At 38.3% G+C, this 20,937-nt stretch overlaps 1 protein-coding gene across 1 annotated transcript in view; it reads left to right on the forward strand.

Moving 5' to 3' along the window:
• The window catches only part of LOC107560528 (mediator of RNA polymerase II transcription subunit 24-like), a 20,806-nt gene extending 1,890 nt beyond the window's left edge, over positions 1 to 18,916 (forward strand). The window contains exons 3-25 of the mRNA XM_016244743.1: positions 3,372 to 3,454; positions 5,246 to 5,335; positions 5,424 to 5,628; positions 8,307 to 8,418; positions 8,965 to 9,115; positions 9,198 to 9,311; positions 10,281 to 10,334; positions 10,517 to 10,599; positions 10,812 to 10,898; positions 11,383 to 11,494; positions 11,954 to 12,096; positions 12,212 to 12,249; positions 12,568 to 12,650; positions 12,823 to 13,001; positions 14,018 to 14,117; positions 14,290 to 14,465; positions 14,644 to 14,908; positions 14,987 to 15,168; positions 16,396 to 16,489; positions 16,648 to 16,747; positions 17,308 to 17,388; positions 17,566 to 17,714; positions 18,328 to 18,916. Coding sequence (XP_016100229.1) covers positions 3,372 to 3,454; positions 5,246 to 5,335; positions 5,424 to 5,628; positions 8,307 to 8,418; positions 8,965 to 9,115; positions 9,198 to 9,311; positions 10,281 to 10,334; positions 10,517 to 10,599; positions 10,812 to 10,898; positions 11,383 to 11,494; positions 11,954 to 12,096; positions 12,212 to 12,249; positions 12,568 to 12,650; positions 12,823 to 13,001; positions 14,018 to 14,117; positions 14,290 to 14,465; positions 14,644 to 14,908; positions 14,987 to 15,168; positions 16,396 to 16,489; positions 16,648 to 16,747; positions 17,308 to 17,388; positions 17,566 to 17,714; positions 18,328 to 18,444 — 2,798 coding nt within the window. The 3' untranslated portion in view covers positions 18,445 to 18,916. The remainder of the gene's footprint in view (positions 1 to 3,371; positions 3,455 to 5,245; positions 5,336 to 5,423; positions 5,629 to 8,306; positions 8,419 to 8,964; positions 9,116 to 9,197; positions 9,312 to 10,280; positions 10,335 to 10,516; positions 10,600 to 10,811; positions 10,899 to 11,382; positions 11,495 to 11,953; positions 12,097 to 12,211; positions 12,250 to 12,567; positions 12,651 to 12,822; positions 13,002 to 14,017; positions 14,118 to 14,289; positions 14,466 to 14,643; positions 14,909 to 14,986; positions 15,169 to 16,395; positions 16,490 to 16,647; positions 16,748 to 17,307; positions 17,389 to 17,565; positions 17,715 to 18,327) is intronic.
• The last annotated feature ends 2,021 nt before the right edge of the window (positions 18,917 to 20,937 follow it).

The raw sequence follows: 20,937 nt of genomic DNA on the forward strand, positions 1-20,937 counted from the left end.
TTTTCATGTCATTACATTGTTTAGAGCATAGAAAAAAAATGGTAAAATAACATTTTTGAAAAATTATATTTTATTTATATGTTATGCTATGTCCTCTGTAGCGGACACCAGGACTCAGTTTTTCTAAACATAAAATGACAAGAATAGAGGCAAAAACAATGGGAATTTTTTTTTTAATCACCAATCAATTTTTAGGTTTCAGGATTTTTTTATACCTAAGGATGGTTCTCAACTATGTTATAAAATATATAACAAAATAATTTGATATACCATTTTGCTTTATGAAATATGTGTGTAAAAATTCCATAAACTGGTTTTCCCATTAAGCACAGTGTTATCTATACACTGTATCTAAGTTGCATATTAAAGTGCTGTTGGGACAGCATGTTGAAAAAAGAAGTGTAATAATGGGAGTAGTAATTGCCAGATTTTCATAATAATATCTAATATTTCATTGATATATAATTTGTTTTCCTATTCAATTCTTTTGTCTCCCAAAATGTATAATAAACATGCTTTTAGTCCTGGTGTCCTCTACAGTGGACATGTATGAAATTATGTCCTGTTTCATAACAGGAAGTCATATTTTGATTTGAAACCCCGTAACATTTTCCTGAGATGTTGATTTATGACAAACAATTTGAAAGTTTAAATTGTAATTACAAAATAGTATCTCCATAAGGATGTACAATTTTATCACTAAATTAATGTCAGCCATTTTTAAAAACCAAGGAGAGGGAGTGGCCACGGTGAAACATACAATCATTTGGTATCTCTGGAAAGTCCTAAATGTGCTCTGTACAGGCCATCCAGACTTAAAACTGTGACATGTGAGGTCTCAGAGAAATTCACTCAAATATAATGTCCACTACAGAGGCAAAAACTCCATAGCTGGGTCTCAGGAGGATATAATGTTATGATATATATATGAATGATATATTAAAATAGAAAGCAGTTATTTTAAATTGTAATAATATTTCACAATATTACTGTTTTTACTGTATGATTAATCAAATAAATGCAGCCTTGGTGATCATAATAGACTTCTTTCAAAAACATTACAAAATCTTAATTATTCCAACCTTATAAGCCATACATATATAATATATAATATCATTGGTCAGTTCAAAATGGGTTTAAATTTTAAAAGTCAAAAACTGTATGTATGCATTTTTGTCTTTTACAATTGATGCATCTAGATTCAGAGTTTTTTTTTTATTTTTTAGTTTGTTTATTTTTGGAAAGAGGACCTATAAAAGTTGTAAAAGAGACACAATTCTTAGGACTTCATTTTGATAATAAACAAACTGTCCTTTATTCCACATATTAAAATGCTGCAAAATAGATGTTTTAAAGCATTGGATGAAAACTGGCTCTCAACTATGCAGTTAAGCTAAAAACTAGCAAAAGTAATCCACTATATTCAGTCTTCCACCTTCAGTATTTACATCTATTGAAGCTAGACCTAGATATATCAGTCCTTTTGGAATCCATATAAAATCTCATTTGGAGAACTTGGATATTAATATGAATATCATAACATCAACACACTTGAGCCCTATATCGCCTTGGAATATATATATATATATATAAGTTATTATGATGCACACTCAGTATTAAAAAAAAAAAAGCGAAATCATCTGAATGTTTATCAGGAGGAATTCTTGAATATAAGATGCAGCTTACCATCTCATGTACCAGTGTACACAGATGGATCAAAGTCAGATGGACATGTATCTGCCGCAGTAGTGATTGGTCAAAACGTTTTGGCAAGAGCATCCCTGCACAAAGTTTAATTTTCACAGCTGAAGCTTACTGTTACTGTTCCATTACTGTTAGCTCAAGAACAAATAGAAAAGGAACAGCAATGTCATTTCTTAATTTGCACATATTCTATGTCCTGCCTACAAGCACTTGAGTCTTTGAAAACTGAACACCCTTCAATTATTAGTATACTAGAAAAAGTTGACTTTTTAAATAAACAAGATTTCAACATTATTTTTTTGTTGGATACCCGGCCATATGGGATTGGTCGGCAATGAAAAAGCAGATAAAGTGGCTAAGGAAGCTCTTCAGTTGGAAATAACAGAATGTAATATTACAGTATCTGATGTAAAACCTTTATTGAATCTGTACATTAATAATAAATGGCAAATGGAATAGAATGAATGCATATACAACAAACTATATGAGGTGAATCCAGTAGAAAATGAAAGAAGTAATTACTGTTTTGAAAATAAATGTGACCAGGTTGTATATTCAAGATGTTGAATTGGACATTCAAGACTCACTCATTCATATTTATTGAAATGAGAAGAGAAACCAGTATGTGACTTGCGTAAGAATCTTTTTGAGTGTTAAACATATTTCAATAGAATGTCCAATTTAAAATGATATTAGACAATGATATTATTCAGAAAATGTTCTAAAAGACATATTTTAAAAAGTCTCTCCTGGAAGAATTTTTATCACTGATTAAACTGAAAGACTGCGTGTGATTTTTATCAGTACTATTGTTGTTTCTTGTATTTTTTTGTATAATGATTGTTTCTTAAGAAAAGGTTATATTATTATAAATTATGTATTGAAATGATACTGATGCTGTTTTCAACATCATAATAATAAATGTGTTTTGAGCAGCAAATCAGAATATTAGAAGGATTTCTGAAGGATCGTGTGACTGGAGTAATGATGCTAAAACTCTGCTTTGAAATCACAGGAATAAATTATATTTTCAAATAGAAAACAGTTATTTTAAATAGTAAAACTATTTCAAAATGTTACCGTTTTTGCTGTATTTTGGATCAAATAAATGCAGGCTTGGTGAGCAGAAGAGAATTCTTTAAGAAACATTAAAAATCTTTGACTGGTATGTTAGCCTATTGTTTGAAGTAAAAAATATTAATATTAATAAGGAGAGTCTGAGATTTATTTGACAGTGATTTCACATTTCTTGTTTGTATGAAGGCTAAATACCAATAAAAGGTGAACATTTATTTATTTGTGCCATTTTTTTCCTAAAATATTATACAGTTTTATAGGAGTAGGTTTCATAGAGTTGGCAAATAAATTTTTCATAATTTTGTAGGTACAGACATCTGTTGTGGCCGTTCTTGGCCATTTTTATGAGGCTTTTTTAATAGTGTTCATATCGATATCGTAATTATATCGTATCGACCGAAATTAAGAAATATATCGTGATATAAATTTTGGCCATATCGTCCAGCCCTAGTTGTACAATATGGTATGCACAATATGGTCTTTGCTATCCAAAACCCTGTCAGAAAACCTGCAGCCCTCCAGAGTCGATGTGTTAGATAACACTCTGTTGTGTAGTTGTTTAGATGTGATTACTGTTTTTCCTGATACAGAAGCTCTTCTGGAGCAGGCTATGATTGGCCCATCACCCAACCCTCTGATCCTGTCCTACCTGAAGTATGCCATCAGTTCACAGGTGAAAACATAAGTCATATCAGTAGCCCAATAAAAACTTTTTTTATTTGGCATGTTGATTGTTACGAAATACTTACTTGACTTATCATAGCTTGTTATTTGCCACATTTGCTCAAAGAATGAATGCTCACAAAACATGCTGTTTGCTAACAGCAAATTTCTGCAACAACACCAGGAACTGTAAACTTGTACATCACTACACCACTAGGTGTCAATGTACAGTGGGGAAAAAAAGTATTTAGTCAGCCACCAATTGTGCAAGTTCTCTATTTCAAATTAATATTGAAATAATTTAACAACACATTCACGTTTGCAGTTCTCTGATGTTGGTTAATGGTCACATGACATGCTAGTAAATAGATAAAATATTTTTTTAGTAAGTGTTTTATTTGTAGCTGGATTTTAAAAGTAGACACACAATACATTTTATTTTGGTATTGTCTCAGGAACCCAATCTAATTGAATAATAATAACAATAATTTTAATAATAAATATAGCTGCAAGCAGCAATACAGGGCGGGATGGGGATTCGGGAAAGGGGAGGGGGCAGATTTTTTTATAGGTTTAAAGGGGAGCGCGACCAAAATGCATAATACCTGCAGTTTTTTCACTTACTATTAAAAGAAAATTGTTTCTACATCACAGGACTCCATAAGTAGTCATCTAGTAATCCATTCCCAAAATAACCTTTTAATGGCCGGAATCAGCTTATTAATGAGCGTGACTCACAATGAATGAGAATCAGTGTGACAATCAGTGAGGAGTCTTGACTAATTTTCACAAATCATTTCTTTTAAACACTCTCTTTCAGGAATCAAATTGCTAAATTGTTTGCATCACCCTTTAAAAAATAATTGCATATTAAATCGCAATATTGATTAAAAAAAATCGTAAAAAATTATGATTCCAAAATCGTTCAGCCCTAATTCTGATGATGATACGTGTCAATTTTTGTGAAGATATGTCAAATTGTTTAAAAGATATTGCAATTTATGACAAAATTATGACAAAATTCAAAATGGCGGCGTCAAAATTGTGACGTTATGTAGCGCAAGACATGCTCCCAAAGTCCATACGAGCATAGGGACAGTCGACATACCCGCAGTGGTGCAGTGATGGAGAGTTGTGCTAGGTGGCCCAGAGGCATCGCGTTCTGAGTCATCACAGCAAGACTCCCCGTGTCTCCAGAGGGGCTGGCCAGAGACGCTTGGAGAGGCGTTGTGTCAAGAGAGGCCATCTCTTAGCCACTGGCGATAGGGGGCATTGTGGTTGAGAGTGAGGAAGTGGTGCGTCTCTCACTGTCAACCCATGAGCCTTGCAACCCGGAGGAAAAGGAAACTGCACTTTCTTTGACAATGTGGTTACCGCTGGCCATCGAGCCAATGGCGGAACAGAAAGAAAAGGATTCTATGCCCGGCCCTCCTCCTGAAGAGCAGTCTCCCACATCTCCGGGTTGCCCGTGTCAGGGCCGCTTCGTCATCTTCCTGGAGGATTTAGCGGCCGGATGCGACACGGGGGGCACCGCTCTCCTGCGTGGGTCTTGACACACTGGCCTCAACAATTTCTCAGCATGGAGGGTGCCCATGGCGACGAGCAGGCTGAGACACGGCCCGCGACGGAACGGTGGTAGCTGGAGGATCAAATCGGGGCAAGATGTGCTGTATGGCCTCAGTCTGCTGTTGCACTGCTGAGAACTGCTGGGCACAGCCCTCGACAGTGTCGCCACACAGGCCAGCCTGGGAGATGGGAGCGTAAAGAAAGCACACTTTGTCAACGTCTCTCTCACGACCAGGCTGAGCCAGAGATGGCGCTCCTGGACCACCAGAGTGGACATCGCCTTCCCGGGGGACCGCGTCGTGACTTTCGTTGCCCGGAGGGCGATGTCAGTCGCCATGCGCAGCTCCTGCAACAACCTTGGGTTGGTACCACCCTCGTGCATTTGTTAAGGCCTTGGCTTGGTGAACTTGCAGAATAGCCATGGCATGCTGGGCAAAGGCGGCTTGGCCCGTAACACTATAAGCTTTGGCAGCAAGAGCTGCCGACAGCTTACAGGCTTTGGACGGGAGACGTGGAGAATTCCTCTAAGTGGCTGCGTTTTGCGGCCACCGGTGCACTGCAACCGCTCTCTCCACCAAGGGAATGTCGACACACACCCTAGCCACCTCGCCATCGTGGGTAGTGAGGACTGAGGAAGGAGAAGAGCAGCTTCTGGCCGTAAAAGGGGCCGTCAACGACTACGTCACTTCCTCATGCTCCTCCGGGAAGAAAGGACCCAGAGTAGAACGTGGTTGTGAGCCGCGCTTCGCACCAAGAAACCAATCGTCCAGCTGCAAGCGCTCAGGGCTGGGTGGTGTATTAACCTCCAGCCTGATGCTCACAGCTGCCCGGGCAAGCATGGCCGTCAACTCTGGGTCCGATTCGGCAGTGGCGACAACACCCGAGGGGGGCAGCCCCACCGAATCTTCATCCTCAGAGGACAATAGCCCATCCCCCAATGCTGCAATCGACATCTGATCCCCCTGCAGCACACCGAATGAAATGCTGGGACCGCTATAAGACATCCCAGCAGAATCACTCAGCAGCCGCACAGGACAAGCGGAAGGAATGAGAGGTCCATGGGGTGTGGCCCGGTGGAAAAGCTCACTGTCACCCTCAAATCTCCCAGAGTACTAGCCGGCGGTCCTCTGCTCGTGGCAGAGAAACCGGGATGGGTAGTGACAGAGGGGTCTGCTCCTTTCCCTTTAAGAACAGAGACGCGATCGCACCATTGCTATGGTCATGCACTCGCAGTGTGGGCATGAACCATCCACGAATGTGTCTTCAGCGTGCTGAATACCCAGACACGGAAGACAAAGCTCGTGGCCATTGTCAGAGGACAGGAAACAACCACAACCAAGAGGATATGGACAAAACGACGTCTTTAAAAAGATGCGAATTGTCCGTGATTTGCTCTTTTAGGAAATCTGCTCTTTTAGTTGAAATGCCAGAGGAATCGCTGAAAGGGACACCACTGTTCGCGCCATACCAGCAACCAGAGCAGCTTCCCAACACACAGCAGATGAATGGCTTTTTGGAGTATAACAGCTTTTCATACAACCACTTGTCTCCGAAGCAAAAATCTAATGAGTGGACGTGTGCTGTCGCCTTATAAACAGGTGTGCACGGGGAGTGTCTCAGCGTGCAAAATCTACTAGCCAATTTTCATTGGCGTTTTCTCTTAAACTCAGAGATGATTGTGCTCCCAAGTTAGACCCCTAATGTCGTCACGACATAACTCGTAGTGACCGACAGATAGGGAACTGATACAATAGGTACCATAGCACCTTCGGTGCTTGGCCCCTAATAAATATAGGCAATTACTGTTTTCAATTACAATTTTACTGTAAAATCAAAATAAATGTGATAATTCTGATAATAGTTTTAGACTGCAAGCTGCAATACTAATATCTATGTCTTAAACTCTTTACTTTCAAACCCTTAAGCTTTTAACTATTCAAATCCTCGCTTTTTAGAGCTTTTATTTTGGTGGAGTACTACTGAAATGCTGTAATCTTCTGCCCACAAAAATGTTTGGATATTATGCAAATATCAAGTCGTGGCCTAATGGTTAGAGAGTTAGACTTGTAACCTGAAGGTTGCGGGTTCGAGTCTCAGGTCCGGCAGGAATTGTCTGTGGGGGGAGTGAATAACCAGCACCCTCTTCCACTCTCAATACCACGACTGAGGTGAGACCCTTGAGCAAGGCACCAAACCCCCAACTGCTATTGTGTTCAATACTGTGTGTGTGCACTTGGATGGGTTAAATGCAGAGCACAAATTGTGAGTATGGGTCACCATACTTGGCTACACATCACTTCACTCACTCACTCAAATATCTAAATTGAACCTAGAGCACATTGTTTTCCTTAAAGAAAACAATGTGCTCTAGAAGCTCTCAGAACCTGAATAGACCAGATAACGAATTGCTTGTGTGAATACAGTGCCATGCTTTGCTTTGAAACAAAGCACATTACTTTTATTTAATTAAATTGGAGCCTTTGATTTGATAATCAGTAATAACTGATTGATTGATTTTCGTCGATGCTCTGAAAAATGTTCTGAATGTAAATTAATGTTCCACTTTCATTTAGTGTTGACCCATTTTCCAAGCACAATTCAAATCAAGTATAACTCTTACCAAATTAGTGTTTTTAAGCAGTTTTCTGTGCATTTTCTTTAATGTAAAACTTTAACCACTAATGTCATTGTTGGACAATTTCACTCTAGAAAAATGAATAATTTATACACCGTTTAATCTCAAATTTCACAATATTTACTTTTATTTTTGTACTGTGGTTTTGTCATCCAATTTTTGAGGCACTCTTGCCCACTCTGTCACTTGCAACGTGATGAGGCCATGTGACACTGCAGCGTACTGCTGATTATTGCATAATACCTGCAGTTTTTTCACTTAATATTAAAAGAAAATTGTTTCTACATCACAGGACTCCATAAGTAGTCATCTAGTATTCCATTCCCAAAATAACCTTTTAATGGCCGGAATCAGCTTATTAATGAGCGTGACTCACAATGAATGAGAATCAGTGTGACAATCAGTGAGGAGTCTTGACTAATTTTCACAAATCATTTCTTTTAAACACTCTCTTTCAGGAATCAAATTGCTAAATTGTTTGCATCACCAATCAGATGTTTTTGTAGACTTAAACATAACATTTAACATTTACCCACATAAATGTATTGTTTATTGAATGACTATGTAATATAAAAAAGACATTGTATCATGATAATAATCTAATAAATATAATAATCATTATATCCTATTTAAACTTCCGTGTCTTCTCTTGTCTCATAAGCATCCTGGACCAATGTAGAGCAAGCTTTGCTCAAGTTGTCAGAAAATCTCAATGCTGTGGCCAATCAGACGCTGAAGGAGGATCTTGAGGAGTGCGTTTCATTGGTCAAGAGGTGAGAATCCAGAAAGAACTCAGACTCACTGTTTGAGGTACAGTTATGTTAGAGCTGGACAATAAATTGATTACTCACGAAGATGTTGACTGACAATAAAATTAAGCAACATCACAGTGATTTTAATGCTGTTTGGCCATTAAGTCAATCAGCTAGTTTCACAATGCTTGTGACTCACTAGGAAGCATATTCCCACTTTATGGCCTGGTTTCACAGACAGGGCCTAGGTTAAGCCAGGATTAGTCCATAGTTCAATTAGGACATTTAAGTATCTTTTATAAATGTGCCTTAGAACATAACATTACATTAAGAGAATTTTATCCCTGAATCTACTTTACTGTATTCATCAAAAGCAAAATTGCTCTTGTATACTATTTCTACTTGTTACTCAACATGAAAATAGCCAAGGAGCCAATCAATAAATCAATAGTTTGTAAATGATTTAAGTGTTAAAAACTACGTGATTTAAAAGCTAAATTAAATGATTTGTTTGTGATACTCTTTGTGTTTGTTTTTTTATAGTATTTATTCTTTGTGTTTTCATAGCATTCCTCAGATATTGTCTCTTCAGAGTGATCCACCGGTCCACACCTTGTTTCCTTCAGTCCATGCCTTCATCATGCTGGAGGGAACCATGAACCTCACTGGAGAGACACAGCCATTAGTAGAGCAGCTCATGATGATCAAGAGGATGCAGGTGACTCCAGACACAAGTGTTCATAGTTGAGATGAAGTGGTGTATGTGTTTTCCGATGTGTTTTTGTGATCTCTCTCTGTAGCATATTCCAGCTCCACTGTTTGTGCTGGAGATCTGGAAGGCCTGTTTTACTGGACTCATTGAATCTCCAGAGGGGAACGAGGAGCTGAAATGGACAGCTTTCACTTTTCTAAAGGTGTGTTTGAGTCACCAATCAATCTTGAACTTTGGATTGTAATATTGATTATGTTAAAGGAAGCCACTTATAGGGATAGTTTACATAAAAATAAAAATTCTGTCGTGATTTATTTACCTTCATGCTGTTCCACACCTGAGGCCAGATTCACAAAACCTTCTTAAGAATAAAAATCTTCTTAACTGCTCTTTTCTTTTGGACATTTGAAAAAAAAAAATCGCATTCTTGAAAAGAATGTTCTTAAGAAGTCATCACAAATATCTATAACGCATTCAGCACATATCATTAGGATGCATTAATCTAGCAGCGCGTGACAGAAATAAAGAATGCATTTACTCTATGGCGAGCGCAGGAAAGACAGAGCTCCATCTTGAGACAGACTCTTTAAAAATAACAATTTACAATACTTTGAAAATATGTTAATATGGATGCTGAGTACTAAACTCGAGCCAAGTCAGTTGCAACAAAAACTGTTAAAAGTCAATCAGTGTGTCTTCGGCAAGAGAGTCAGATAACACCACAGCTTTTGTACTTAAGAAAATAATTCACTTTAACAAACATAATTACTTTTAACTTAAAATTGATCTTGATAAATGTCTTTCTTAAGAGTTTTTCGTCTTGAATCAGGCTCCTGCATGACTGACAAGTGAGTTTTTTTGTGCTTTTATTTGTCCTCTTTGAAGCATGGCAGCATCTGTGTGCATTTGTTGTCATTGTATGGAAAAAGCAGCATCAACTTCTCCTTTGTTTGGAAAAACCATGAGTTGAGCAAATTATGACAATTTTCTCAGAATTTATTTATTTTTTTGTCAACTATCACTTTAATAGAAGAGCAAGGCTCCTTATCATTATTATTGTGTTTTTGTTCTAGACATTATTTTTGCCTGTTTGTAGTTCACATAGAGTCAAGATGTTGTTTGTGGAGTAAAAACATTTAATCATTGTTTTATTTCCACATTGCGTTTTCAGATTCCTCAGGTTTTACTAAGGCTGAAGAAGTACCCACAAGGGGAAAAGACACAGGTACCATTATTTGACTGTTTACCTCACCTGTACCTACAGGGTGTGAACTCTTGGTACCAGCTCCAACTTGCGTCGCTCATAACACCTGACACCTCAAATGCCTGCCATCAAAATTTGTCATTCCACATCGTCCAAAATGTTAATTACTCCATCTAACCTGTCCATGTTTGTATATTTGTCAGGATTTTATGGAGGATATGAATGTGGCATTTGAATATCTTCTGAATCTCACTCCACTACTAGATAAAGCCGACCAGAGATGCAAGTATGTCAACACCACCTGTATTAATTATGATTAGCAATGTGCTGAACCACAGAAAGCTAGACTAATGATTTTTATGGGCATACACTTCTTTTTTTGAAAATATCTGACAGCGCTTTCAAGGTATTTATCAATACCATGGTGTTCGTTCAACTGGTAGAGCATGTTATAATAATGTTGTGTGTGTGTGTGTGTGTGTGTGTGTGTGTGTGTAGCTGTGACTGCTTGAGTCTGTTACTGCAGGAGTGTAATAAACTGGGCCTGCTGTCTGAGGCAAACACCGCCAGTCTTACTGCAAAACGGTATGGTCAGAATGTTTTATCCTTTTTTTTCTTTTTCTTTTTTTTTTCATGTTTTATTTTAAAATGTGACAACATGCACATGAAAGAAAAGACTTGTTTTGGGGGCAGTCATGGCCTAATGATTAGAGAGTCGTGGTCGTGAGTGCGAGTCTCTGTACCGGACGGGATTGGAGGTGGTGGGGGGGAGTAAATGACCTTCCACCCTCAATACCACGTCTGAGGTGAGACCCTTGAGCAAGGCACTGAAACCCCAACTGCTCCCTGGGCACCACAGCAAAAATGGCTGCCCACTGCTCCTGGTGTGTGTGTGTTCAATTCTCAGTGCTGTGTGTGTGTACTTGGATGGGTTAAATGCAGAGCACAAATTCCGAGTAAGGGACACCATACTTGGCTACACGTCACGTCACATTCACTTTTGTTTATTGTCTTTTTCTTTGCTTATTTTTCTTGTTTATTTATCTCTCTGTTCCATGTCCCCCCCCAGGAGTGAGGACAGAGAGCATGCGCCCAGACTAAGGACAGCAGAGAATGCAAATATTCAGCCGAATCCAGGCCTCATCCTGAGAGCTGAACCAACCGTCACCAACATTCTTAAGGTTCTCAGCTGGTTTTATATTATTTTTAGGGCTGTCAATTTAACACATTAATTTCATTAAGTAGTTATGGAAAAACTAATGTGTTGAAATAATTAACACATTTAATGCACCTGACCATCCCAGACCTATGTAGGTAATAGAATATAGAATGCCGTGAGAATGTCCTTAAAATTCAAGTTATTGGGGCGGAAAAAACCCCACCTTGTGTGAGTTTTTGTCTCATATTTAGGTCATATGATATAGTTAAGCAATATCACATGAGCAAAGATGCAATATCACATGAGTGCATGAGTTGTTATATTTTAGACACAATATTGTCTGTTTTTGCCCAATTTTGCCTACAAAAATATTACCTATAAAGCCACAGCAGAACTGTTGTGTATCTTGCAACACACAGCAGTGTTTCATTTCTGAATGAATACTTTTACTCACAGGTTTTCTTCCTTTCTGTTTGTCTAGACAGTGGATGCGGATCATTCTAAGTCTCCTGAGGGACTGCTGGGAGTTTTGGGTCACATGCTCTCAGGAAAGAGTCTTGATTTGCTACTGGCTGCTGCGGCAGCGACTGGAAAACTCAAGTCTTTTGCTCGCAAATTCATCAAGTAAGACAATATGAAAGAGAATGGATACACTGCATCAGGATCAGCTTATATATTTAAACCAAATAAATACATGAACAGAGTGTCTAGGAGGTTGATATCTGCTGTTCTCTTCCAGGCTGAATGAGTTTCCAAAACACATCAGTGGAGAAGGATGTAAGTCATGTGCTTTATTTTGCTATGATTACATGCAGCCTGTTAATAAATTAATTTATGTATGGATGTTAGGCAAGATTAAATTTTTTTAATAAAATTTCTTATTGGTGAATGATAACGGAAAATTAAGTACATTTTGTCCTCAAGTATTGAGGTTTGTTACCACCACAGTAACTGAAGAACACATTTTAAGTATGAACAATTGCTCAAGCATTCACATCTGCAGTGTGAACTTCCTAATTATTTTTAGCTTTAGTGTATTAGAATGTCTGATCTGAGAGCAATTTCACTTATAACATCTGTGAATGTACTTTCTAGCGAAATCTGCATCAGTGCGAGCTCTGCTGTTTGACATTTCCTTCCTCATGCTGTGTCATGTCGTTCAGACCTATGGGTCAGAGGTCAGTCTCCACACACACATATTAAGTATACAGAGCAAGTGTTTGAGCTTAAGAGCAGATGGGTGTCACAAACCGATAAAGTTGTGTAACATTCTTACATAATTCATAATCACATCCTGCAATGACAGACACTTTACTATACTGATCACATCCATTCACCATATCTGTCCAGGTGATTCTTTCAGACCCCAGCCCATCAAGTGAGACACCCTTTTTTGAGACATGGTTGCAAACGTGCATGCCAGAGGAAGGGAAGACCCTGAATCCAGACCACCCCTGCTTCAGACCTGAGTCTGGGAAGGTGGAGAGTCTGGTGGCCCTGCTTAATTCTTCCTCTGAGATGAAGCTTGTGTAAGTGCTGCTTCACATCAGCTACATCTATCAATCACACCTGTCACATTAACATCTTCATGAAACATTTATTTACAGTATATGGCACCCACTTTAGTAGCGATGTTAGTAAATTCGGTTAATCTCTGTGAATTGGTTTATGAATAATTTTTTATTTGTGTCATCGCTCAAAAATATTTGCAAACGTCCCTCTGTACATCAGCAGCTGCATGCAGTCATGTGCATCAGCAACTGCATGCAGTGTAAGATGACATCAGGTCAGGGCCGGTGTGGGGTGCGTTAAATGCATTCATAATTTTAATGCATTATTTTTTCCATACTTATTTGCATCAAATTAACTTTAATCAAGGTTAAATCGACAACCCTTGCATTTTTATCAGAGAAATATGTAAATTAAGACTTCACTAACATTTGTGTTGAAATGCACATATTAAATGTATCTGTTTTAAATAAAATTAATAAATAATCTGACTTTATATCCTAAGGGTCTGCTGTCTTGAAATGACTCATATAACATGGTAGTTAGTTTAAAATGTAAGTGTCACCTTGAATAAAATGTCTAGAAAGCTGGAATTTGAGCATTTTTTTTGGCAGGCATGCCTACCAAATTTGACTTGGGGACCTAAACCAAAAAAAAAAAACGGGATCAAAAATCCCATACTTACATTGTATGTACTGCATATGATGAATAATTTACATATTCAGACCTGGGACAGGGCAATTTAAAAAAAAACTTTGTTTTAATAAATGACAACTTCTAGTTCAAATTAATCGTTGAAGTAGAGATTTGTGGGCTGTCAAATGTTACTAAGCTACAGTTTCTAAATTTGTTTTTGCAGTTTCAATCAATTGGGGAAGCTTTTAGCTGTGAATGTTAGTATGTGGTATTTATTACATGAGCCCTCCACACCTTGTGTTTTGTCTGTTCAAAGTCGACAAATCATTTATTTATTTATTTTATTTTTTCCTGTCTTAAAGATCTGTTAGTCAAACGTGTTCTCTCTCTCTCTCTCCAGTCAGATGAAATGGCATGAAATATGTCTCAGTACACCAGCAGCTATACTGGAGGTTCTGAATGCCTGGGAGAATGGAGTTTTATCAGTGGAAGCTGTTCAGGTGAGGAGGTTAATGGTGTCCTAACAAAAAGCATTTTTAAAAGCAATAAAGCACTTATTTTCACATATGGAAATTTGAAAAGATCTTAGTTGGAACATATTGTAGGAATACATAGTTGAAATTTTTTATGAACTGTAATTAAAGAAGTCTCATTCTCTTTCTGTTTTTGTAGAAAATCACGGATAACATCAAAGGGAAGGTGTGCAGTATGGCCATCTGTGCAGTGGCATGGCTGGTGGCGCATGTTCGGATGCTGGGATTGGATGAGAGAGAAAAACCTCAGACAATGATTCGTCAGCTCATGACTCCCATGTCAGGAGAAAACACTTTGCAGTTCTACCATGAGCGGTAAGGGATCTCTGCACACACCAGGTCACATTCTCACATCATGAGTTGTGAATTGCTAGTTGTTGTCATGATTGATTGATTGAAAGTAAACTCTGCATATCTTGGTCCTTGAATATTATCCCTGAATATCCCTCAAAGACTGGTATTTTTCCCTCTCTTTCTGTCTCACTATCTTCAGTGTGGTGATCATGAGCTCTATCTTGGAGCACATGTGTGCTGATGTATTTCAGCAGACAGGACTGTCCCTGCGGCCAGCAGTCGAGGGTCAGGAGCCCATTCCATACCGGGACCTTCTCCCAGCCCGCCAGCCCATCCGCCAGTCTCTGCAGACACAGTTTAGGGAGGTTCTGGAGAAGGGCTGGGTGGACTCACATGCATTCCATCTCTTTGAGAACCTGCTACATATGGGAGGGGTTTTCTGGTTTACTAACAACCTGGTTAAGGTAAATGCGTCTACTACAAAGGATTATGGGAAAATAACTGTACCTGTTATCAGACTTGGTTGTGTATTTGTGTTTTAGGAGCTCCTGAAAGAGACCCGTAAGGAGTGGGCATCTCGAGTGGTTGAGTTGCTGTACAGTATCTTCTGCCTGGACACACAGCAGATCACCCTCACCCTGCTGGGTCACATTCTGCCACGTCTCCTCACAGACCCTGCACACTGGCACAGCCTGGCAGACCCACCAGGAAGAGCCCTTGCAAAGTATGAGCTGCAAATACATTTTTATTTATATATTTATTTTTTAAATTGCATTATGCATTAGAAGCATGGTAAATTAACACACACAGTACACACTTTAGGTACATGTAAAGTGATAACCACAAACAACATTTTTTACTTACCATCTTGTCATTCCAAATCCATGTGACCATTTTTTTCCATACAGTATTTTTTTCCCCCCATTAATAACTTTATTGTTTTGAACAGACAGTTCTTGACATTTTTGGAATCAGAAAATAAATTGTGCTAAATATAGTATCACAGTTTATTTGTTAATTAAATGTTGGAAAACAAGCAGCTTTGTCATAATTACAGCAGAAAAACAAGATATCTTAAGTTATATTAGGGGGGCCTTTGAATGTTATGTCAGACTATGAGTGGGCCTTTGAGACAGACAGATGAGAACCACTGATGTGGCATCATGGTGGTGAACACCACTTAAATTTTCCTCAGAGATTGTAGAATTCTACTTTATAATAACCACAGTGATGCATTAATGCTGTATGATTATTTTGTTCCAGTTTGGTCAAAGGTCATTAGTGTCTTATCTTTCACAATATCCTCCATGACACTGACAACAGTATCCTTCCATAGTTCACCCCATTATTGACACCACGGGAAAATCCACATTGTCATGTACTTGTGTTAATATGGAAAGACAGATGGAGCCTCGCCACATAACTCTTTACATACTTTGATCATTTTTTTGTTTATGTAGAAAGGATTGATTCATAGATGAATGACAAATGTATGTATGAATGAACCACAGTCTTTACACCCATTCCTCTTTTTACTTGCTTTCTTTGATCCACTTCCTCTTTATTTTTTAGTCTAAGATTCAAACGGACATCCGTTCTGATAGATAGGGAGTTTTCAGGCTTTTTCCTCCTTGTCTTCTCTTTCCATTTTTTTTTTTTTTTTATTTAGTTACAGAAGTTTAAATCAACATTTTAAATGAGGTCAAACATACATACTAGATGTAAGTCTCCCTTCATCTGACAGATTTTCCACCATCTTTAATGCAGAGAGACCAAACCTTAAATGTCTGTTGTCAACGTATCACAGTATACTGGCATCTAGATGTTAACCTCAAAACTAACAGACAGGAAATAAAAACCACAAATGTCTTATTTTAATTTCACAAGACCTTTATGAAAAAATGATGATGAAGGTGATGATGATGATGATGATGATGACGATGTGTTATAGGTTGTCAGTGTGGTGTGCTCTCAGTTCTTGCTCATCTCATCATAAGGGTCAAGCATCAGCACGACAACGCAAGAGACAACGCGAGGATATAGAGGTCTGTCACACAGAACTCAGTCGTTCTGTGTATTCTCCCACACATTTGTATACTTAAATGTGTCCTACCCATTAAGAATATAATTCTTACAATTTAAACTCAGCCATGATTCACTTGTGTTATCAGTAATTAATAAACTCTTCTTTTATTGGTTGTAGGATTACACCAGCCTGTTTCCTTTGGACGACACACAGCCATCTAAACTGATGCGTCTGCTCAGCTCCAATGAGGATGAGACTGTCATGTTGTCTAGTCCAGGTAATTTCCTGCCTGCCTCACCTGCCACAAACTGCACAAATACAATAAGAGCTGCATTTAAATCAGTTTTTAACTTCCCTCTGTATAGGTATTTTTGAATCTATTAGTCAATCTAGAAACTGTCATCCAAAACTGCAAATGCTGCAAAAATCCCTACAAAAATGCAACATAGCTTGGGATTGGTTTGAGCTTCCTGTTGTAGTATCACTCAATATGCAAGCTTACTGTTATTTAACTAAAAATATAGATTGTTTTTTAGCATTATCAAGGTTAACTATTTGTGGATGTATAGATAGAAAATTTAAATAGAGAATATATATATATAAAACAGTATTGTTATAAGGAGTGTCTGGAAGCAATGGCTATTTCGTCACTTTCACTGAAAAAAGAAGGAAGAGCCGGAAACGAAAGTGTTGATTTTATTAACGCAGTCAACTTAGAAAGGGAAGTTAACAGGATTTGATATAGTACAGTACACATGTCCTTGTTTTTTCTACGTACATTACATGTAGGTCGATAAGAACTCACCAACTCAAAGTAATGGATGTTATCTCTTCTAGGTGACCGTTCCATGAGCAGTTCACTGTCTGCCTCTCAGCTTCACACAGTCAACATGAGAGACCCTCTCAACAGAGTGCTAGGTTTGTGCTGTATTTCTACTGATCATTTAGTGCCACTAGATAGATTAATAACATGGTGTTACCATCTGGTACCATCTTTGTTCCTCCACCATACTACTTATTTACAAGTCATGCCATTAGAGTCAAAGGAGATTCTTGTCTTTTTTTTTTTTTTTTTTTTTTTTTTTTTCTTTCTAGCAAATTTGTTCCTGTTGATTTCCTCTCTGTTGGGGTCTAAGACAGCAGGTCCTCACACACAGTTTGTTCAGAGCTTTATCGAGGAGTGTGTGGAGTGCTCAGAGCAAGGCAGCCGGGGCAGCATCCTGCAATTTATGCCCTTTACCATGGTGAGGGAATCATCTTCTACTTTATGCATGCACAACACACACACTTATATACATGGAGTTTTCTAGAAGGACTGCACAATTAGATCACGATTTCTGCTTCTCTTGATTAAATAAGCATAATCATCTGTGAAATTGGCCCACGGGTTATTCATCCTGAAAACTTTTTTGGTCACACTTTATTTTAAGGCCCAATTCTCGCTATTAACAAACCATTAACTACGACTTTTGCTTGAATAAACTCCTAATTTGGTCCTTATTATTAGTAAGTAAGGTGGTTGTTAAGTTTATGTATTGGGTAGGATTAGGGATGTAGAATATGGTCATGCAGAATAAATGCTTTATAAGTACTAATAAACAGCCAGTGTGTTAATAATAGGCATGTAATAAGCAACTAGTTAATAGTGAGAATTGGTCCCTACACTAATATGTTACCGTGTTGACATTTCCACTATCGTGCATTGATAACTAGCCTTTTAGCATATAATTAAGCAAATAAGATGCAGGGTGGTGTCATTTTTGCAATAATCATGATTATCAGTTTAACCATTATCATGCAGCCCCAAGTTGTAGCATGAAAAGTCTTTCATGAATTACTTTTAATTTGTCTTCACAGATTTCAGAACTGGTGAAGCTTCAGGCGCTGGCAAAACCCAAAACAGTGCTGTCCATCACAGACCTGAGCCTTCCACTGGGCCGGAGAATGGCAGCTAAAGCCATCGCTTCTCTGTAGAGGACATTCACTCTAACCCTCCTCTAAGAAGACGTGGTTTTGGTAGGTGTGTGACAGAGGAAACTGCTTCAACCTCCCTCCCTAGGAGAGAACAGACTTTTTTCCTCATTTACATATGATTCCTGGAACTGCTGGTAGGTTTTGATGTTGCATTCACGTCTGACGTCTCGAGGACAGCTCAGTGTTAGTTCTGATTTGACATATGTGGGCATACCTGTGAACTAAAACTGTAACTGCTGACTGCTCACATTAATTTACCATTTACTTCCATCAATCATAAGTAAACCGAGTAAAATTGTGGTATGATTTTTGGTTTTTCTATATATGTTATCAAAGTTCATCTAGTATTGCCTGTTCACAAATTTTTTGTGTTTTTATAAACAATGCCTGTGATTTGGATTTCCTGCAAAATATGAAACCTCAACATTGTATATTTTTACTAAAATGCCAATAAAATGGTAAAACTGTTGTAGATGCTTCTCTATGCCATTTCTTTTGTTAAAATTTGACTTCATATGGTGCACTTTATGCCTGTCAACAAACATGAGCAAAAGTGTTTGTTCAGCAGTGGTTACATGTTAGATATCCACTGAAGTCAGAATTATATTTGGTTTCAGACTATGAAATATTTTTACCATTAGATATTATCTACGTACATAGGAAACACTAATGGGGGTGTATTTTACCATTATTTGGTCACATGTTCTCAAACTGTTCTTTATTTGACGAAAATAAGATTTACAAAATGTATTTGTTTTTAAATCTTAAAATCAGTGTGTGTGTGTACACATATATGCATGGCTTTTTAGCAGGACTTTCAACTGAACACATGCATCCTGTACGCTAATACAGGCAGCACACTATATTGTATCATATTTGATACACAAATTTTGAAGGCCTCTAAATTATCAACATGATCAAAACTTTGCTGAAAAACCTGTTGTACACAAGCTGCTCAATGCCTTCTGTCTGATTTATAGTTTATACTTTTTTAGCAAGTAAAAGGCTGTTTAATATAATTCTAAAAACATCTACTACCTGGCTGTTATACACATCATTTTGCTGTGAAATCTTTTTAGATTTTTATAAAGTAAACGTAAGAACTTTTGTATTGTTAGTAATATTTCAAGGTGAACACCTGGACCCAAACAACTTCGGTTTACTTGATTATCCATGCACTAATTTTGAGAAAAATCATTTAAAAACGTGAATATCAAATATGATGCATCAGGCTTTTGATGAATGTTTATTTGCTCTTCTCTCAATCATCAGGGAGCTTTGATCATAAAACAAAGTGGTCACTGTGATCAGGTTCAAGAGGGTGGAAGGAAGAAGACGGGGTCGGCGTGACTGGGACTCGTGCTTTATTTGAGGTTCTCTGGCTCAAACAAAAGAAGTGGCGCTCACCGCGCTTTCAATCACTTATTAAATAACTCAGAATATGAATCTGCATACAATTCCGGCTCCCGCAACCAGTCTCCCTGTGTGGCTCGAGTTCCCAGTCAGTCTCTCTCTTTACATGCTCCAGGTGGCCCCTTTTATCCGGTCTCTCCACACCAATTACTGAAACGAGACACAGGTGTTTATCATTAGCGCTTGACCTACTCCTCTCCTGCCTCTCTCTCTCGGTGCAGACCTCGCTGAACCACGCACCCCTCGCCACAGTCACACTTTATTTTAAAGGGGTCATATGATGCTTTTTTAAAGATCATTATTTGGGGTAACAAAATATGTTGACATGCTTTAATGTTCAAAAAACACTAATGTTTTTCAAATACTGTACATTATTGTAGGTCTTCTATGCCCCGCTTCGTTTTCTACAAAGTCCCTCCTTCCGACAAGCGCAGTCTGCTCTGATTGGCCAGCTGACCCAGTGCATTGTGATTGGCCGAACACCGCAAGCACTCGTCGGAAACGTAACTCCCCTTACCATAATCGCGAGCTTCATCTTTCAAAATAAATGTAAAGACAGTAAATAATGTCATTAGTTTTACCATCAGTTTACAACAGAGTTGCGTGACAGACACAGTGATGAAGCTGGTATGTGTTTGCAGTACACAAGCCACGGTTAAGACAGCTGACTCCACTGTGATGTGACCCCCTCTCTCCCTCTCTCTCTCTCTCTCTCTCTCTATCTCTTGTGCTCTCTCTCTCTGTCGCTCTGGCTCTCTCTCGAGAGCTCTCGCGCTATCTCTGTCTCTCGAGCTCTCTCTCGAGCTCTGGCTCGCTCGCTCGCTCACACACACACACACCCAAAGCGCAAAACTCTGCATTTGAACAGTCAATAGCAAATACTTAAACTAATAACAAAACAGTAGCTGATTCGGAAGCGCCAGATTGTCATAGCAAAGTCAGAATTACCTCCTCTCCTAGGTTCACGAAACGGTCGTCCATAAAATGCATTGCTGTTCTGTTGTAAGTCATCTTAAAGATTCCTAAATGCATCTACTTTCGGAAGGCCAAATAAAGTGCTTTTGCTTTCGCCTAGAAACA

This window comes from Sinocyclocheilus grahami, unplaced genomic scaffold, assembly GCF_001515645.1.
Source record: "Sinocyclocheilus grahami isolate Dianchi unplaced genomic scaffold, SAMN03320097.WGS_v1.1 scaffold733.1, whole genome shotgun sequence".
Lineage (NCBI taxonomy): Eukaryota > Metazoa > Chordata > Actinopteri > Cypriniformes > Cyprinidae > Sinocyclocheilus > Sinocyclocheilus grahami.